Here is a 20,159-nt window from a genome sequence, read left to right on the forward strand (position 1 = left end):
TGCCTCACCGTGGAAAGAGCCAGTCTTGACTCCAACTTACATGCTTTGGGCCTCGGGGAAAGGCCTCTCTAAAGCCTGTGTCCTCCCCTGTCAAATTTGCTGGGAATACCTCCTTGCAGGGTGACTAGGGACTCAGTGGGTTCACGTCCAGCTTCTGGGGGTGAGGGGAGGATAGGGCATAACCAGGTCCTGGTAAACAGCTGATGCGATTATCACCTGCCTTCCTTTGGGCTCCCCAGAAGCAGACTCTGAAACAAGGAGGCGGGTACAAGTAGTTTACTGGGAAGAGGATCCCAGGGAAATAACCAGTAGAGCAGAGAAAATGTGATGGGGGGCGGGGACGGGCTTCCCTGGTGGCGCAGTGGTTGAGAGTCCGCCTGCCAATGCAGGGGACATGGGTTCGAGCCCTGGTCTGGGAAGATCCCACATGCCACAGAGCAACTGGGCCTGTGAGCCACAATTACTGAGCCTGTGCGTGCGATGAAGAGTGACCCCCGGTTGCCACAACTAGAGAAAGCCCTTGCACAGAAACGAAGACCCAACACAGCCATAAATAAATTAATTAATTAATTTTTAAAAATTTGTAAAAAAAGAAATTTGATGGGGAAGGGAAGGCAGCCTTTAAAGTGTTCATGATCAAACCAATTACCACCTTAATCCCACTCAGGAAACTCTGGGAGCCAGTGTAGAACACTCAGAGTATCCACCCAAGGGCTGAGATTGCCGGGATGCTTGTACATCGTCTCCCATCAACCACTGTTTGAGGGGAGCTCCTGGGGACATCAGTTCTCTGGTTCTTCTAGTCTGGGCAGGGCGGGCTCTAGCAGCTGTAGAAACCTCTCAGGCAAAGAAACGCAAGTGGCAGCAAGTAGAACTCAGGTTGGCGTGTGACTGGTAAGATGGGTGGGGCCCACGCGTGGCTGTACAATAGGGTAGGAGTTCACCAGCTCAAAATCCTGGATGTGATGTGAGACTGTTGGCCACATTGCCTGGAAAAGCTGTGGGTTGGTCTCCTCTGCATATTTGTAAGAAACTCAGCCTAGTTTTCAAGCAAGCCTTCATTTCAGAGCATTCTAGAATGCTCCAGGACATTCCAGGGGATGGCCCCAAGAAAGGACTCCGGGAAGCCCAGGCACGTACTTGATGAGTACGGGGCAGCCAGGTTTGCTATGAAACAGGGGAAAAAAACAATTCTTTGTGAAAGAACAAAATATTTCTCATTCACAAAGCAAGGAAAGGCCATTCCTACCCAATGAGACTAAACACATTCATTCAGTAACAGAGCCTCAAGTTAGTGTCATCATGTCTTGCTGGGGTAGCTCCAGGACAACCACTGCTGGCCCTGGGGTCCCCTAGCAGGTTCTGACACCCTGAAATCCGACTATAGACATGCAAGTATCCTCAACAGCTCAGACCGTATAGGAGGACTGGCCTTGGGACAGCACATTCTGATATTAATGATCAGAACTCTGGTATATCAAAGAACCATCGAGAGACTATAGAAGAACCATTGATAGTTATGGTGCCATAGAGCTCACGCCCACACAAACTAAGACGCCACCCTGGAGATGCTGCACCTCCTGGTTACAAACTGACTCCTGCTCTGTGCTTCACTAACTTCCCAAGAGCCCTCCTACAGCTACACACTGTTCCACACTTGTGGACATACAAGACAACTTCTGCTTTCTTAGAGATTAATCGGATTTCCTGGTGGGGATGGACCACAATTTTTTTAACCAACTGCCTACTAATGGGTCCTTAGGTTGTTTCTGATATTTGGCTTTTATGAATGAGAAGTCCAGCTCCTTATTTTAACTGAAGTCCAGCATTTTAACCAAAATCTTACGAGTGATTTCTGGGGCCTGACCATAGGCAATTACAAAGGCTTTACCGGACAGGCCTCGTGGAGGAAAGCTACCCTCCTCCTCCCAGTCTCGGTGCCCAGACAATGCACTGTGGTCTCTGAGGGGAGTTGCAGTCAAGGACTCAGACACCCTGGACAGTTATGCTCTTTGCATATTTGCATTCCTAGCCCAGAAGCCTTTGTTCCTAAGTTTTGGGGTTTTTAAAATAAATTTATTTTATTTACTTTTATTTTTGGCTGCATCCGGTCTTCGTTGCTGCACGCGGGCTTTCTCTAGTTGCAGTGAGCGGGGGCTACTCTTTGTTGTGGTGCACGGGCTTCTCATTGCAGTGGCTTCTATTGTTGTGGAGCACGGGCTCTAGGTGCACGGGCTTCAGTAGTTGCAGCACGCGGGCTCAGTAGTTGTGGTGCACGGGCTCTAGAGCACAGGCTCAGTAGTTGTGGTGGACGGGCTCAGTTGCTCCGCGGCATGTGGGATCTTCCCAGACCAGGGCTCAAACCCGTGTCCCCTGCATTGGCAGGCAGATTCTTCACCACTGCGCCACCAGGGAAGCCCTCGTTCCTAAGTCTCTTTACCTGAAACCTTAGGCAGAGGTTTCCAGAGGCCTTTGCCAAGGACTCTGTCAGGGAAAGAAGGGGGAACCTTGAAGATATTTTCCCCATAATGACTCACACTCAGTACTTTTCCACTCCCAGCCCTTCCCCCCTTCCCTCCCCCTGCCTCCCTGGCTCAGGGTCCAGGAACCTGACAGTGGTTTCTTTTTGGGGATCCTCATCAGTGAGACGACACCAGCACTTGCACCGAAACCCCTGATCCACCTGCACCTTGTCCCATGGAGGAAATGGAACAGGGGTGTCGGTGCTTTCTCTGGTTTGAGCCGCTCGCTTAATGCTATTGGAGTGAGTGACTGAAGGTTTCACTGTGGTTTTCATTTTGGCTTGTCGTTGCTTTAATCAACTCCTCCGACACTTGGCAGCCCAGCTTTCTCCAGTTCAGCTGAACTCTTGACAATAAATAGTGCCTCCATGAAAAACTTTACCCATACGTCATTTCTTATTCATGCATCCATAGAAACATAGGAGCACGTACATCTGTGAAATAAATGTCCAGAAATGGAATCCAACCATTTAAAGAGACCCTTCCATCAATTTAGCAATCGTGTGTTTGCTCTCAGTCTCTCCTCTTTCACCCTCCCCCCTCCTCCTGAGTATGCAGGGGCGGGGACTCACATGGGCTCATGGCAGTGGCAGTGGCGTGGGGGAGGGTTATGTAGTAAAGAATTCACCTTGGCTCAGAGAGGGGGCTGGTCTTTGCCCTCAGCCCCTGAGAAGTCATCTCTAGGCCCTTGGGAAGTTCTGCCTGATCAGAGTGTCTTGTCTAGCTGGGGGCACTGGACATTCCCGACAGTTAATGGTGTGATCTATGGTGGGGACTTTGGGTGACATGGTACCATCTGGACCTCCAAAGGGGCTGCAGATGGGGTCAGCCACGTGGGTGGTCAACCATGTCTACAGATGGAGCCCCAGTAAAGACTGGACACCAAGGCTTGGGTGAGCTTCCCCAGTTGGCAACACTGTGCATATTGTCACAGTGTGATGCTAAGAAAGTAAGGCCATCCACGGATCCACAGGGAAAGGCCAACTGGAAGCTCGGTGTTTGCAGCTTCCCTGGATTCTGTTCTCTGCCCCTCTTCCACTGGCTGACTTTAATTGGTATCCTTTCCCTTTAACAAACTGTAACCAGGAGTGTAACAGATTTCCATGAGTTCTAGAGTCCTTTTAGCCAATTATAGAACTTATGGGTGGTCTTGGGGACCCTCAAACTTGCAATTGATATCAGAAGTGAGGGTGGTCTTGTGACTGTGCTACCTCTAACTTCACAAGGGGTCTTGTATTCTCCGGCTCCGAAACACTGCTGGCCTCAGACACTGAGCTCAAGGCCAGTGACACTGATATCTGTTCTCTGTGGTCTGACCAGGCCTGGAGGGCCCTCATCTCCTGTCCCCCTGACTCATCCCCAGCTCTGTTATTTTTGGTGCTACAAGTCCTGTACTGGTCAGGATCCCTAACTTCAAACTTCAGAATCCACTCTGGTTAATATAAGCAAGAAGGAGGTTTCAGTCTCCAAGGATTTGAAGACCATCAGTGGTTGCCATGAGCCCCACTCATGAGTATATGCCTTTGGTCCAGACCTCTCTTCTGAGATCCCCACCTGTCCCATAACTATAGGCTTGACATTCACCTCCAGCTGACTGGATTAGGGGGCTGCACCTGGCTCATGTGACAAAGGAACCTGTCAAGGTATCCTGAGGATTTCCCTTGGAGTCTGGTACATAACTTCCCTCACAGCACATCTACGTGGGCCTGCTTTTCCCAGCCCACAGAGGATTAAAACACAGCAGAATAGATGTCTGCTTTATGGCCACTAAAGAACCCAGAGCTGGATTCTCTCCATCCCTTAGAGAAGGCTTTCCTCCCACCTCAAGTGATCTCATGGGACCCTTAGTGCAGACCTATCATCACAAACCCCAGGGACAGGTAGGCTGTTTTTGAAAGGATGCTCTCACCACTGCCACCACATCTTGGGGTGCAGGGCTAGTCCCAGAGCCATCACTGGCATCCCCCAGACCCAATCAAGCCCAGCTTTCTTTCAGCCCTACCCCTCCACCCCCAGCTAGCTTTCTAGGACCTGCGGTTCAATCAAAAGTGCCTCTCTAAGAACTCCCCCCTGACAAAATCCAGGTGTTATCAGGAATGTGGAGTAACTGGAACACTTGTCCACTGCTGGTGGGAATGTAAGTTGGTACAACCATTGGAAGGATAAGCTACAGTTGAACATGGATGTGCCCCATCACCCAGCAGTCAGACACCCAACTGAAATGCCCAGCTATGTTCACCAAAGACACATACTGGTGTGTTCATATACACTCTTCACCATAACCCCCAACTGAAAATAACCCAAATGTCCATCAGTAGTGGATGGATGCGTGGTGGAATATTCGCACAACAGAATATTAAGCAGCAGTGAGCACAAAAGAACTCAGCTGCGCACAGTCACGTGGACACCGCCCACAAGCAGAGCGCCGAGTTAAAGAAACCTGACACAAAGGAGTACCTGCTGGATGAGTCCACTGACACAAAGTTCAAAAGCAGGTGAATCTCATTCATGGAAGCAGAGGTCAGGCGAGTGCTCATGCTGCCTGGGAGGAGGACTGACCGGAAGAGGACATGAAGAGCTCCTAAGGGGGTTTGACAGTGTTCTACTTCTTGATCTGTGTGCTGGTTACATGGGTGAGTTCACTCCGTGAACATCAATCTATCTGCACACTTATTATTTGTACACTTTTCTGCATGTATTCAAAGAAGCATACAAAACATGCGTCAGTCTGTATTTATGAGACTTCTTATAGTGTCTTTTGTTATGTAGGCTCCCTAGAAACAAAGTTCGATTTTTCTGGGTTTATTCATCTACTATACCAGAGCTGTATGGGCTGTTTATTGTGGCATTGTTTGTGATAGCAAAACAATAACCAAACCCAACAAAACAAAAACTGAAGGCAACCCATGTGGCCCTCGATAAAGACTAACAGATAAATTATGGTGCATCCACACAGAAGAATACTATGTAGTCACTGGGAAGAATGATTACATATGCAGACATGAAAAGACGTCAAGGCATTATTAAGTAGAACGTGTAAGCTATAGAACAGTAGGTACGGTATCATCTCCTTTTATTTAAGATGATATAGACATATGAATGCTTATATGTACACAGGAAATTTCTAGGAGGTTACCCGTTACTGGAAACAGAGGTTACCTCTGAAGAGTGGAAATAAAGGGTTCATTAGGTTGGGAAGTTTTCATTTTCCTTGTTGTGCCATTTTGTAGTTTGGATTTTTTTTACACAAGCGAATATTACTTTTTAAAAATAAAAATTGTAAGATGTCAATCAAAGCAATTTAGGCACATGCTTAAAAAAATCAATGTACAAAATGGATAATCAACAAGGACCTACTGTATAGCACAGGGAACTCTACTCAGTATTCTGTAATAGGGACTTCCCTGGTGATCCAGCGGCTAGGGCTCCCCGCTCCCAACTCAGGGGGCCCCGGTTTAATCCCTGGTAAGGGAACTAGATCCCACATGCCGCAGCTAAGAAGTCCGCATGCCACAACTAAAGATCCTGCATGTGGCAACGAAGATCCCACATGCATCAACTGAGACCCGGCACAACCAAATAAATAAATAAATATTAAAAAAATATATTCTCTAATAACCTATATGAGAAAAGAATCTGAAAAAGAATGGATATATGTATATGTATAACTGAAGCACTTTGCTGTACACTTGAAATTAACACAACATTGTAAATCAACTATACTCCAATATAAAATAAAAATTAAACTAAAAAAAAGAACAAAAACATCAATGTACAAAAGGGTCCATAATAAGCAGCAATGGTCTCAGAGGGAACAACTTTTAATTCCTTAAACGTTTCTGTTTTTAGTTCTGGATACCTCCAAATATTAAGTAATGTTCCTGTTTCTCTCTCTCTCTCTTTCTCTCTCTCTCTCTTTTTATTCACCAATATTAAACAAAATTACTGACTTCATTAACCCGCCCCACTTACAGTCCCTCTCTCAAAATAGTTATGTAACTTCATATTTTTGGCTTCTCTGTTGGTCAGTCTATAATTTCAGATACTATGTTCGCACATTTGTTTTTTGCCCCATCAACTATATATAGCTGGGGTCTCTCAATTTCTCTACTCACTGTGACCTAGCACCTCTCTGAGCCTAAGTTCCCTCACCTGAAAAAGAGCAGGTATGAAAGAGTCTGACGAGATAGCTAGTCACAAAACCATTTCTCTTTCTTCCTGGGCTCACAGCTGTTTCCCAGCCTCCCTTGCAGTTAGATGTGACCATGTAGCCGAGCTTTGGCAAGTGGAATGTGGGCAGAAGTGATTTGTGCCATGGGTGTAGCCCATAAACACCCCTATTTGAGTCTCATTCTCTCTCTCTCTCTCTCTCTCTCTCTCTTTCTCTCCCCTCCCCCATCCAGATTTGACACCCATGGTAACTTGAGATAAATGTACTGACGATGACAGAGCCTCGAGCAGCCTGGATTCCTGAATCATTCTGTATCATGGACTTCCAGTACTATGTTGAATAGAAGTGATAATAGTGGGCATCCTTGCCTTAGTCCTAATCTTAGAGGAATAGCTTTCAATGTTTCACTAATGAGTATGATGTTTGTGGTGGGCTTGTCACATATGGGCTTTTTTAGGTTGAGGTCATTTCCTTCTTCTCCTAGTTTGTTGAGTGTTTTTATCATGAAAGGGTGTTGAATTTTGTCAGATGCTTTTTCTGCATCTATTGAGATGATCATGTGATTTTTATCTTTCATTCTATTAATGTGGTGTGTAATTTGCATATGTTGAACCGTCCTTGCCCCACACAGGTAAATCCCACTTGGTCATGTTGTATGATAATTTTAATGTGCCATTGAATTTGATTTGCTAGTATTTTGTTGAGGATTTTTACATCTATAGTCATCAGAGATATTGGCCTGTAGTTTTCTTTTCTTGTACTGACTTTGGTCTTGACATCGGGGTAACACTGGCCTTATAAAAGGAGTTAGGAAGTATCCCCTCCTCTTTCGTATTTTGGAAGAGTTTGAGAGGTATTGGCATTAATTCTTCTTTAAATGTTTGGTAGGATTCTCAGTGAATCCATCTGGTCCTGGGCTTTTCTTTTGGGGGAGATTTTTGATTACTGATTCAATCTCTTACTAGTTACAGGTCTGCTCAGATTTTCTACTTCTTCATGATTCAGCCTTGCTTGGTTGTATGTTTCTAGGAATGTTTCCATTTCTTCTGGTTTACCCAATTTTTTATAGTAGTCTCTTATCATCCTTTTTATTTCTGTGTCATCAGTTGTAATGTCTCCTCTTTCATTTCTGATTTTATTTGGATCTTTTTTTTTAAGTCTAGCTAAAAGTTTATCAATTTCATTGATCTCTGTAAAAAAAGCAGCTCTTAGTTTCATTGATTTGCCCTGCTCAGTTAACCCTTCGTTTCCCCCCAGCAAGAAAATATGCAGCCTATCTAGACCATAAATAACCAGATAATCTCTCCTGGTTCAGAATTCTAAAAGCTTGTCATCAGCTCTACAGTTCACTTAGCAAATGATTGTGTGGCACTGTGAATTGCTATTTAAATATTTTGTTATCTTACGTCTCCTGAGTTTTATGTCTAACCTCTGTAAGTAGATTATACTTTCCTTGAGGGCAGGAAACAGATATTATATGTCTTTGTATCACCCATGCCTCATTGCAGTACTGAGTTGGGCACTTAATATGTATCTGGTGATTTGATTTGAAGTCTCTTGTCACTTAACCTAATTTTCCAATCTTTTCCCCAGCTATGGGCTGCCCCAGGCCCTTTTCACATAGCTCCTCCAATTTAGAGTCTGCTGTTAACTGTCTCCATATCTTTGTCTATGCTGTGCTGCACATGCCCAGTGCCCCTGCATTTGACTTTCATATCACTCCTGTTCAGATCACAGAGCTCCCCAAAGGATATCTCACCCGGTTCTCGTTCTTTCTGACAGGTCTAAGCCCTCTGTTGGGGCTCCAGAGGATATTCGGGAGGTAGATGAGCCATGAAATGTTAAGTCAGGAGGGTGGAAACCCAGGTCAGCAGGAAACAAGAGAGGATCTGAGAGGCCTACATTTTAAAGGGTCATCAAGGGTTGCAGGGATTAGCATAGTTAATATTTTGGTGAATTTCCTTGGTGACTTTCCATTTTAGGAGAGCCTGGGCATGGTTAAGGTCATGCAGAGAGGAACTATAGAGTGGGGTGGCTTCATAGAAAAAGTCCCTTTTAGATCTAATACTCCATGATTCAAAATTACTTACCGTTATGTGATGAATTGTGTCCTCCAAAACAGATACGATGAAGTCCTAACGTCCAGTACTTCAAAATGTGACTTTATTTGTAAATAGGATCCTGATAGAGATAAGTTAAAATGAGGTCATTCAGGTGGTCCCTAATCCAATATGACTGGTGTCCTTATAACTTTGGACATAGAGACAGACACCCACAGAGAGACAAGATGATGACAGAGGCAGAGATCAGACATGCAGTTTTAAGTCAAAAAATACTTGAGGCTACCAGAAGCTAAGAAGAGGTAAAGAAGGATCCTACCCAGAATCTCTGAGGAAGCATTGCCCCATGGATATCTTGATTTCAGAATTCTGGCCTCCAGAACTGTGAGACAATAAATTTCTGTTGTTTTAAGCCACCCAGTTTGTGCTACTTTTTTGCAGCAGCCCTAGGAAACTAACACACTAATCTTCTCCATGCTTCCTTCCCCCTATCCATAAAATGGGCACCTAATGTCAACTTCACAAGAGTGGGAGGCTTTTTGCTGAGATAAAAATATCAGTGGATTTTTATTTTTTAAACATTTATTTATTTATTGGACTGCGCCGGGTCTTAGTTGCAGCACACGGGATCTTCGATCTTCATTGTGGCATGTGGGATCTTTAGTTGCGGCATGCGAACTCTTATTCAAGGCATGTGGGATCTAGTTCCCTGACCAGGGATCGAACCCAGGCCCCCTGCATTGGGAGTGCAGAGTCTTAGCCACTGGACCACCAGGGAAGTCCCACCAATGGGTTTTTAATTAGTTATGCAAAAGTCAACTTCTCACTGAGTTTGCAAAATAAGCACAGCTGTTCCAAGTATGTTTTTTTTTGGCTGTGTTGGGTCTTCATTGCTGTTTGCGGGCTTTCTTTAGTTGTGGTGAGCAGGGACTACTCCTCTTTGCAGTGTGTGGGTTTCTCATTGCGGTTGCTTCTCTTGTTGCAGAGCGCGGGCTCTAGGTGCATGGGCTTCAGTAGTTGCAGCATGCAGGCTCAGTAGTTGTGGCTCACGGGCTTAGTTGCTCCACGGCATGTGGGATCTTCCCGGACCAGGGCTCAAACCCATGTCCCCTGCATTGGCAGGAGGATTCTTAACCACTGTGCCACCAGGGAAGTCCCTTGACTATAGTTTTTTATTCTTTAACTATATTACTAGATTCTACCTCTTAATCTTTCATGAAGAAGTTCTGCTTCAATATTCGTAGATTAAATTAGTCTGTGAATTTCTTTTTGTTGCTTTGTCAGTTTTCGGTATTTATCTTAGTAAACTCAGGCTGCTATAACAAAACATTGGGGTGGCTTTAACAACAGAAACTTATGTCTCACAGTTCTGGAAGCTGAGAAGTCTAAGATCAAAGTCCCACCAATTTGCTTTCTGGTTAGGGTCTAATTCCTGGCTTACAGATGGTCAACCATGGGGTTGTCTTGGACAACTTCCTCAGCTACTTCCATAGTTATTAGTCTGTTCAGGTTTTCTATTTCTTCTTAAGCCAGTCTTGGGAATTTTTATTTTTTTAATTTATTTTGGTTTTAAATCATCCAAATTTTCAAGAGGATTAACATTGCATTGTGTTAAATGGGCCTTCATCATTTCCCCCTTACCTTTATACTGTATAATATCATGCAACAATTAAAGAGAATAAAGTAGATCTATATATGCTGACATGGAAAGATCTACAAGATAGAATGGGGAAAAAAAGCAAGTCTCAGAAAAAGAGAGAATCCAGTTTTTTCTTTTTTTCTTTTTTTTTTTTTTGCGGTACGCGGGCCTCTCACTGTTGTGGCCTCTCCCGTTGCAGAGCACAGGCTTCCGGACACGCAGGCTCAGAGGCCATGGCTCACGGGCCCAGCCGCTCGGCGGCATGTGGGATCCTCCCGGACCGGGGCACGAACCCGTGTCCCCTGCATCGGCAGGCGGACTCTCAACCACTGCGCCACCAGGGAAGCCCGAGAATCCATTTTTTAAAATAAGCTTTTATTTTGGAATTAGAATCTCCTTTTTATGTATTAAATGGATGTAAAATGGTCTAAAAAGATACCCACTAATATCTAGTTGTAGCAGTATTCCCCTTAGACCTGAGCAAGAGGGACTTCCCCCTCGGGCTTGCTCTTTAGAGGGGCTGCTCATCCTCCTTCCAGATGTACCACATCCACAGAGGACATGCCCATCTAGAGTCTGAACCTTCCTTCTAGACCAGCCTTCCTATTCCTGGGACCCCAGCATTCCTTCCAGAGTCTGTGGGGACCTTGCCTCAGGTATGTCTTCCTGAGGATGGAGTGTACCACTGCTGTGACCACTGCTAGGTCCTGTTTGAGGGGTGTGTGGAGAAACCTGGATGTGCAGGTTGGAGTCTCCATCTGTGTATGCATGAGGCCCTGGTGGTGTAGACGGAGCCAGGCAAGGGAAGAGAAGGGAGGCCCCACACCACATTCTAGGAAGAAATGCTGGAGAGTCCAGGAATTCTAAATCCAAACGTGGTCTCTCAGGTCAATATGAAGGTATATTTGTCCAGGTAGGAGGATAGAACGTTTCTATTTAATAGTTTGTTAGCTGGATTTACAAAAAGTATGTAGATATATGGTATGTGGGCCTTGGTTTGACTCTTGTCCTGGGCCCTGCAAATGTCATGGGGTTAATCATATTATTTCTGGGAGAGGCATGGAACTTGAGGGGGGGAAAAGGGAGAGAGTGTGTCATAGGCTGAACTGTGACCCGCAAAATTCATATACTAAAGCCCAAAACCCCACCCCACCCCCTGTACCTAAGAATGTGACTCTATTTGGAGATGGGGCCTTTTAATGTGTCGATGAACTTAAAATTAGGCTGGGCCCTAATCAAACTGACTGGTATCCTTATAAGAAGAGGAAACTTGGACACACAAAGAGACACCAGAGGCTCATGTACAGAGGGGCAAACGTGTAAAGAGGGGAACTGTCTGCACCCCAAGGAGAGAGGCCTCAGAGGAAACCAAATGTGTGGGCACCTTGATTTTGGACTTCCAGCCTCCAGAACTATAAGAAAATAAATTTCCGCTGTTTAAGCCACACCCAGTCTGTGGTATTCTGTTCTGGCAGCCTGAGCTGACTTTAACTTTTTACTCATTTTTTTCTTCTTCTTTGACGTTTTATTTCTGATGCCTATGTATCCGTGCATTATTTATGTAATTAAAAAATACATATTAAAATGTTCTCTTATCGTGCTTGTCTTTCATTTCTCATCCTAATTATGTGTTCTCTGTATGTGGTCTTTTTCCTCTTGATTAGGCTGGCTAGTGGCTTCTCTATTTTACTGTGTAGGGTTTTTTTCCACAATGAATCAACTCTTCCATTTACCAATTCTACCTTTGTTTCGTACTTTAATTCATTAATTTCTGCTTGTCTTCATTCTGCCCTTCTTTCCTTAGATGTATTATTTTTTTTTTTTCTGGTACGCGGGCCTCTCACTGTTGTGGCCTCTCCCACTGCGGAGCACAGGCTCCGGACGCGCAGGCTCAGCGGCCATGGCTCACGGGCCCAGCCGCTCCGCAGCATGTGGGATCTTCCTGGACCAGGGCACGAACCCGTGTCCCCTGCATCAGCAGGCGGACTCTCAACCACTGCGCCACCAGGGAAGCCCTTTCCTTAGATGTATTTTGTTGCTCATTTTGTATCTTCCAGCTTTGAATGCTTGATTCATTTATATTTGTCTTTCTTTTTTCTTTTTCAGAAATATAAGTGTTTAAGAAGAAATTTCCCTCTCATAATGTTTATTTTATTTTAATTTTTTTTATTTTTGTCTGCATTGGGTCTCCATTGCTGTGCGTGGGCTTTCTCTAGTTGCAGTGAGCAGGGGCTACTCTTTGTTCCAGTGTGTGGGCTTCTCATTGCAGTGGCTTCTCTTGTTGCAGAGAACCGGCTCTAGGCACACGGGCCTCAGTAGCTGTGGCTCGAGGTCTCTAGAGCGCAGGCTCAGTAGTTGTGGCACATGGGCTTAGTTGCTCCGTGGCATGTGGGATCTTCCAGACCGGGGATCGAACCCATGTCCCCTGCATTGGCAAGCGGATTCTTATGCACTGGGCCACCAAGGAAGTCCCTCCCATAATGGTTTTAGCTGTATTTCATTGTTTTAGACACATAGTGTTTTCATCTTTGTTTTCCAATCTTGTTTGAACTTACAATTTTGACTTTCTTTTGTTCTCAAATGGAGTTTTAAATTTTGAGGAGGGGATGCAACTAGAGATTATCATACTAAGTGGAGTAAGTCAGAAAGAGAAAGACAAAAACTATATGATATCATCTACATGTGGAATCTAAAGTATGACACAAATGAACTTATCTATGAAACTGAAACAGAATCATGGACATAGAGAACAGACTGGTGGTTGCCAAGGGGAGGGGGTTGGGGGAGGGATGGAGTGGGAGGTTAGGGTTAGCAGATAAGCTTTTATATAGAGAATGGATAAACAACAAGGTCCTACTGTAGAGCACAGAGAACTATAGTCAATATCCTATGATAAACCATAATGGAAAAGAATATTTTTAAAAAGAATGTATACATGTGTATAACTGAATCATTTTGTTGTATAGCAGTAATTAACACAACACTGTAAATCAACTATACTTTGATTTTAAAATGAGTAAATAAATTTTGAGGAGGGTTTTTAAAAATATTTTATTTATTTACTTATTTTGTTGCACTGGGTCTTAGTTGGGGCATGCAGGCCCCTTAGTTGCAGCTCCCTGGCTCCTTCGTTGTGGCATGCAAACCCTTAGCTGCCGCATGCATGTGGGATCTACTTCCCTGACCAGGGATCGAACCCAGACCCCCTGCATTGGGAGTGCAGAGTCTTAACCACTGCACCACCAGGGAAGTCCTGAGGAGGGGGTTTAATTTTTCCATATGGTTGGGCTTTTGTCTCATTTCTACTTTTTAATTTCTGGTTTTATTACTTGGTGGTTAAAGAAGTCTCTACTATTTCTATTTGGGGGAAAATTACTGATATTTTCTTTATAGCCATGGTCAAGCTTTGTAACTATTCTCATGGGTGTTTCAATGGGAGACATATTCACTGTTTACATATCCATTTGTTTGCATGATGCCATATTATCACTAATATCAACCTGATTCATTATTTGATTCGGATCCTCTGTATCCCTTTGTGACCTGTGGCTCTTGGTAAAGCCCTTTAGCCAGTGTTGTTGAGCTGATTCATCTCTGTTCAGCTGGCATTGTACAAGGGTGATATCAGAGTGTGATTCTCACCTCTCTCTCCTCACCTTGCCCTTAGCTTGTTGGCTTGATATAGGAGCCCAGCTCAGAGAATTACAAGGGTGGTAAAGTTACAGGGTCATCCTTACAGCCCTGGTTCCCATCAACCCGGGGCTTGAAGACAGTCGCAAGGTGTGACCTTCCCTAACACTCTTGAGTCCTCTTTTGCCCCGAGTTCTCATTTTTCCAAGTAAAGATGTTGGCCAGACCCTTCAAGACCCTCTTACTTGCTTTTAGGAAACCTGTACCTATTTAATATCCGGGAGATAGGCAGGGACTCTCCATGTCTTCCTTAAATGTGTTACAGGTATCTCTGTGTGTCTGGAAGGTACTCTTGCCAATTTGCTCAACTCTGCCGCATTCATTTCAGATGACACGTGCTTCTGTTACTTGCTCCGTCAATTTGTCTCTGCTGCTGCTGTTGTTCACCTGAAAGGTGCTGGAGAGGGTCAGCGGGGCTTTCACTCTGCCACCTTTTCCTCCTCATACCCATTAAAGCCAATTGCTTCTGTCTCTTGCCACGTTCTATGAAAGCCAATAGCTGGATCCTCACTAAATTGAGAGACTGTGAGCTGAAGTGTCTGACTCAGAATAAAAGCTATTCACTTTATGGATCCTTGGGGACACCTCGAAGGTCATTCTGAAACTAGAGTTCAGCGGGAAGCCCGTGTGCTTGCTGATGAGGACAGACAAGGCGTGTTAAGACGCCTTTGAGAGAGAGCACAATGGCTTCAATCATATGTCTTGAGGACAGAGAGATTCTCCCTGTTGTGTCTCCCACAGGCAATTCGAAGTGGCTTCTAGATAAGCAGCAACCGGGCTGCTCTGGTTTAATAATATTCCTCTTATTTTCCTGAGCAATACCAAGGAGTCAGTTGAGCTGTCTATAAACACAGTATTCTCAAATTTTCTTTGCTTTTTCTTTACTGTTTTACCTTTCTCTTTCTCCTTCCCATTTTGTTTTTTTCTTTCTTCTCCTGTTCCTGTAATAAATTTGAAAGCATCAGTGTTTCTAATGTTCAGGAAGTATTTTTATGACTCTTTTTCTTTGCTTTAGATCTTATTGGCTCTTTCTTTAACCATAATTCTCACCTCCTCATAGTATTTTACAAAACAGGAAATTTCTATTTACTGTAACTGGCAATTATTATATAAACATTCTTCATGTGTATTGGTCAGGTTTCAGCATGTTGTGCTGCAGAACAAACAACCCCAAGATCTTAGTGTCTGACCACCACAGTGGTTTATTTCTCACTCACGTGACATGTCAGTTGCAGCTCTGTGCCAAGTTCTCTTCATTCTGGATCCAGGATGCAGGAAGAAAGGGAAGATCCAAGTGCAAAAGGGACAAACTAGCCAAATCTAATCCCTTTTAGAGGGCTTTTCCAGGAGTCCACCCTTTCCTGGTTCAGGTGGGTCACTCAGCAGCCTCCTACAGCACAGGCAGCTGTTCCAGCACCTGTTCCTAGTCTACAGCAGCCAGAAGCACTGAAAGGCCAGTAGCTTCCTCCAACACCCCCACCTTTGGCAATTTTGTATTCAAGTGCTTCCATTGAGATACCTCAGTGGTATCAGGATAGCTTTCCCTTGTATGATAGAGGGCAGTTTTCTGGCAAGTTCCACTAGGGCAGACCTCAGTAACTTCTCTGCTGTTCAGTGAACCATAGCTGTGCCCAATCCAACAAAGTCTGGACCCCAGCACTGGGGGGAGGGCATAGGGGAGGGAAAGCTCTTTCTCAGCCCTGAGAGTCATGACTGCTCCTTGTATCTGCTACTTCACCTGTATTCTTCAGAGTTCTCCTTACCTCTTACTAGGCAACCCCTCATTATTTCAATCCTCTGTTATAGTCAATAATTCTTTATATTACACTTTCCCTATTCAAATTATCATGCGGTTTTTCTCTCCTGATTGAATCCAGACTAATACACCAGCCCAGTTTTGTTGGCTCACATCTCATTAGCCAGGACTAGCTGTCAGTGCTGGGAAATGTAGCTCTTTAGCTGGGCAGGTGGCCACTTCAACTAATCCAGGGTTCTGCTAACAACAAAGAAGGGGAGTTGAGGTCTTGCGTAAACAATGTGCAGCTTTGACCTCAACAGAAGTACATATTGATAAGGATGCCTTCCAGATCTCCAGTCAAACTTCTCTGCTTTCTAGGACATTTCCCTTGACCACACCCATTGGTGAAAATCCCCACCTTCCCACATCTCCAAGTAAACATTCTTACCTGTCCACGTCTCCAGGCTCATTTCACACCATCCTCCCCGATATCATGGATCCCTTCCCTTGAAAATCCCCAGTCCTCTTAGAAAAGGATTAAATAAGCGGAAACAAATTCAACAAGTATGATTTGCTCTATCATGAGCATTACACAGACTGAATGTCCCACAGTGTCCTCCTGAAACAGGTGGGAAGGGGGGGCAAGGCACAACCTTTAAAAGAATGACATAGCCTTTGGATGTGACATAAACTGGTTAGAACCAACTAGGTCCAAGATGGCAGAAGATTCGACTTCCAGTATACCTTGAGCTTCATTTTATGCTCATTGTAATACATTAGCATATGCTGAATGGCACCAGGGCCATGACAGTTCTGAGACTAACCATAAAAGGCCAAAAAGTGGGCGGTGGCCCAATTCCTGGAAATCTCCACCCCTTCTCCAAAATGGTTGGAATAATCCTCCCACTCATTAGCCTATGAAATTACCCAGCCCATAAAAACTAACCACCCCATATTTCGGGGCCTCTCGCCTTCTGAGATGGCCCACACTCTGTCTGTGGAGGGTGTTTCTCCCAGGGCCACTCTCACCTTTTGAGACACACCATACTCCGTCTATGGAATGTGTATCCCTCTAAGTAAATCCAGTTTTTACCTATTCCTTTGTCTCTCACTGAATTGCTGAGACATAAAGACCCTGAACTTCAGTAGGTCCTGAGACCAGATATGTGATTTTAATTAAAAGACAGTGGATTCAAGTCCCCATCTGGGTTTTGGCCAGGTTCGAGTCCCGGCCCATGGGTTCAAATCCCAACCTGAGTTGTGCGGTTTCACCCCCAGTCTTTGAAAGCCCCCCAGTCCCTCCAGCCTCTCAGAGTCTCTAGACAGCCTGCCCACTGGCCCTCCATGTGCTGTGACCCATGTCGTGTCTGCCTCCCTGAACAGTTGAAGCCCCCTTAACAGGGGGACTGACCCAGTGTCTGTCCCTTGCAGCTCCCTGCCCAGTCACCCTGGCCCCCAAGGCAGGGAAGGGCATCCCCTCCTTTCTCAGGACGCTCCCCAAGCTCTCAGAGCCTGGGCCTGAGACACAGACATTATTGCTCCCAGTCTGCAACTCTGACTCAAGCACAAGTTCCAGCCAAGACGGAAACAGGAGGTAGTGATGGGAACTTGCTGTGTGACTGTGGGAAGGTTAACAATCTCCTTCTCAGGGGTAGCTGTGAGAGTTAAATGAGAAGGTGAGAGTCTTGCTAGTCACACAGTAAGTTCTCAGTAAATGCTAGTTGGGGTATTATGATTTTACAGTTGCTTGGCTAGCTCTTCAGAAAGAGGGGCCTCTCACCTCGAGGAGTTTAGGAACCTCCAAGTGAGTTCTGACCACTTTGAGGTCCTGGGGCATCAAGAGAAGTCACTCTGGGGCTTCCCTGGTGGCGCAGTGGTTGAGAGTCCGCCTGCCGATGCAGGGGATCCGGGTTCGTGCCCTGGTCCAGGAAGATCCCACATGCCGCGGAGTGGCTGGTCCTGTGAGCCATGGCCGCTGAGCCTGCGCGTCCGGAGCCTGTGCTCCGCAACGGGAGAGGCCACAGCAGTGAGAGGCCCGTGTACCGCAAAAAAAAAAAAAAAAAAAGAGAAGTCACTCCGAAGGGACAGGAGGGGAGAGCAGCTTAAGCAGCCAAGCTCTCCTGGTGGATGTTAACTTGAATTCACAGGAAGTTTCACAAGGAGATCTTTCCAGAAATGCAGAAGATGCATTGAAAGTGCACACTGCACCGCCATCTCCTGGCCATGTCTTGGAAGGAACGTAGACAAGTAGACAACTGGTCACACTGCTGCTGGTTCATCAAGTAGATTCCTGGCCCCCACTCTCAGGGGTACTGGGGTGTCTGCATGTTTATCGAGTCTTTCAGTGGATTCTTGTGCTGGTGGTCCAGTGCCCCCCACCTCTTCCCATGAGGGGACCCTATTTCAAGGCATGAACAAAAATATTCACAATGATGTGATGCACTGAAATGCACTCTGGCCCAAAACACAACCTGAATCTAATTATGAGGAAACATCAGACAAACCTAAAGAGAGTGACTGGCCTATATATACTCTTCAAAAATGTCAAGGTCATGAGAGACAAGAAGACTGGGAAACTGTTACCAGGAGACTGTTACAAGGAGACTAAAGAGAAAGGAAAACTGAATGTAATATATGATCCAAGATTTTCATTCGTTATGTAGGATGTTATGGGACAGTTGACAAAATCTGAATATAGTCTGCTGAAAATAGTATTGTATAAGTGTCAGTTTCATGATTTTAATCATTGTACTATGACTATATAAGAGAATGTCCTTGCTTTTAGGGAATACACACTTAAGTGTTTAGGGGTAAAAGGCCAACAGGTTTGCATCTGACTTGCAAACAGTTCAGGAGGGAAATTTATGTATATATATGTATAATATTGATGAAGCGTGTTCAGGAAGTCTTTGTACTCTTTTTGCAACTTTTTTAGCAGTCTGAAATTACACTAAAGTAAGAAAAAAAATTTTCACAGCCCTACTGAGAAAATAGTGACATAATGCCACCATAAATCAGTTACACATTAAAACCTCACCTTTTTACAGAGCACTTAGTAGGTGCTGGACATGTGCTTTTCATGGTTTATCTCATTAAATGCTCACAGCAATTCTATAAGAGAAATGCTACTATTACCTTCCAATTTTCACATGAAGAAAGCTTCACCTCAGAGAGGTGAAGTAATCTGCCCAAGATCACACAGCCAGTAGGTGACAGAACTGGGATGGGCTCTGTCAATCCAGAGTCATAAGAATCCAACTAGCAGCACTTAGGGTCCACAACACTAGAAGACACGGTTTTCATTATTGAAAGGACTGGGGACCACTCCTGCAGTTGCCAGATTGAACTCTACCATATCCTCCAAACATACCTGGGCCTTGACTCTGCCTCTGTGCAGACCATTGCTCCTGACTGCCTTTTTTGCTGTCTTTAGTGTCCCTCCCCTATATCCTCTTCTGGGCTGAGAAACCTCTTCCCCCATAGCTCCTTCCCAAGCCCTGTACCTAGGAGGGACCTGTCCCTGCTGTGCAGTCCCACAGCCCTATACTTGTCCTTCTGTCAGAGAATATCCTATTCTCCATCTCCCGCTATAATCCTTTGGCAGAGGCAGAAGAGGGAAGCTATTGCTGGCTCCAGCTCTGCACTCAGACAGACCTGGATTTGAAACTTGGCTCTGCCGTTTACTGGCTGTGTGATCTTGGGCAAGTCACTTCACCTCTCTGAGCATCTTATAAGTAAAACAGAGCTACGATAACCCAACTCATTATAAAGAGAAAGAAAGATGAGCTATATAAGACATTTCCTATAATATGTGGCAAGCAGCAAGTACTTAAAAATGTTAATTACTATTCCTGTGTCCTACCTCCATAATGACTGTTTTAAATTTTTTCAGATAAATTAGTTATAAGCTTGTGACAAAGTTTTACTTTGATCATGCCACAAAGCCAAGTCAGAGTTCCCTTTTGTTAAGGACGTTTCCCAGGAAAACAGAATGGTTGGAGAAGCATTATTAAACTTGTATCTTGAATACAAGATAAAGAATGTCTGATAATCAACTGAGTGTTTGGGTAGCTGATTTCTCCAAGGAGGTTTTAATCTTGTTAGAGTTTATCAGAAAATTGCTTAAACATTTATCAAGAATGCTAATTTCCTCCCAGAAGGAGATTGTGAATTGCATCAAGCAAGAGAGTTCTATACCAGATCGTGATGGGAACACTCTGCTCTTAATCAAACTCATAATAATCAAGGCTGACATTTCGTGGGGGTTCACTATACACCCAGCATGGAGCTGTGTCACAGGCCTAGCCTTGAAGCAGATCCTGGATGTATTTTGTCACTG

General features: G+C 44.8%; 1 protein-coding gene and 1 long non-coding RNA gene across 2 annotated transcripts in view; one reads left to right on the plus strand and one right to left on the minus strand.

Moving 5' to 3' along the window:
* Positions 1 to 14,733, plus strand: part of LBP (lipopolysaccharide binding protein) — a 44,949-nt gene extending 30,216 nt beyond the window's left edge. The window contains 1 exon segment of the mRNA XM_022592424.2: positions 14,348 to 14,733. Coding sequence (XP_022448132.2) covers positions 14,348 to 14,684 — 337 coding nt within the window. The 3' untranslated portion in view covers positions 14,685 to 14,733.
* Positions 2,599 to 20,159, minus strand: part of LOC149747489 (uncharacterized) — a 31,779-nt gene continuing 14,218 nt past the window's right edge. Inside the window, exon 3 of the long non-coding RNA XR_016387918.1 lies at positions 2,599 to 18,218. This is a non-coding gene — a long non-coding RNA (uncharacterized LOC149747489). The remainder of the gene's footprint in view (positions 18,219 to 20,159) is intronic.

Source organism: Delphinapterus leucas, chromosome 15 (assembly GCF_059928025.1).
Source record: "Delphinapterus leucas isolate spDelLeu-1000000601 "Yukka" chromosome 15, BTC_Dleu_Yukka2, whole genome shotgun sequence".
NCBI classification, from domain to species: Eukaryota; Metazoa; Chordata; class Mammalia; order Artiodactyla; family Monodontidae; genus Delphinapterus; species Delphinapterus leucas.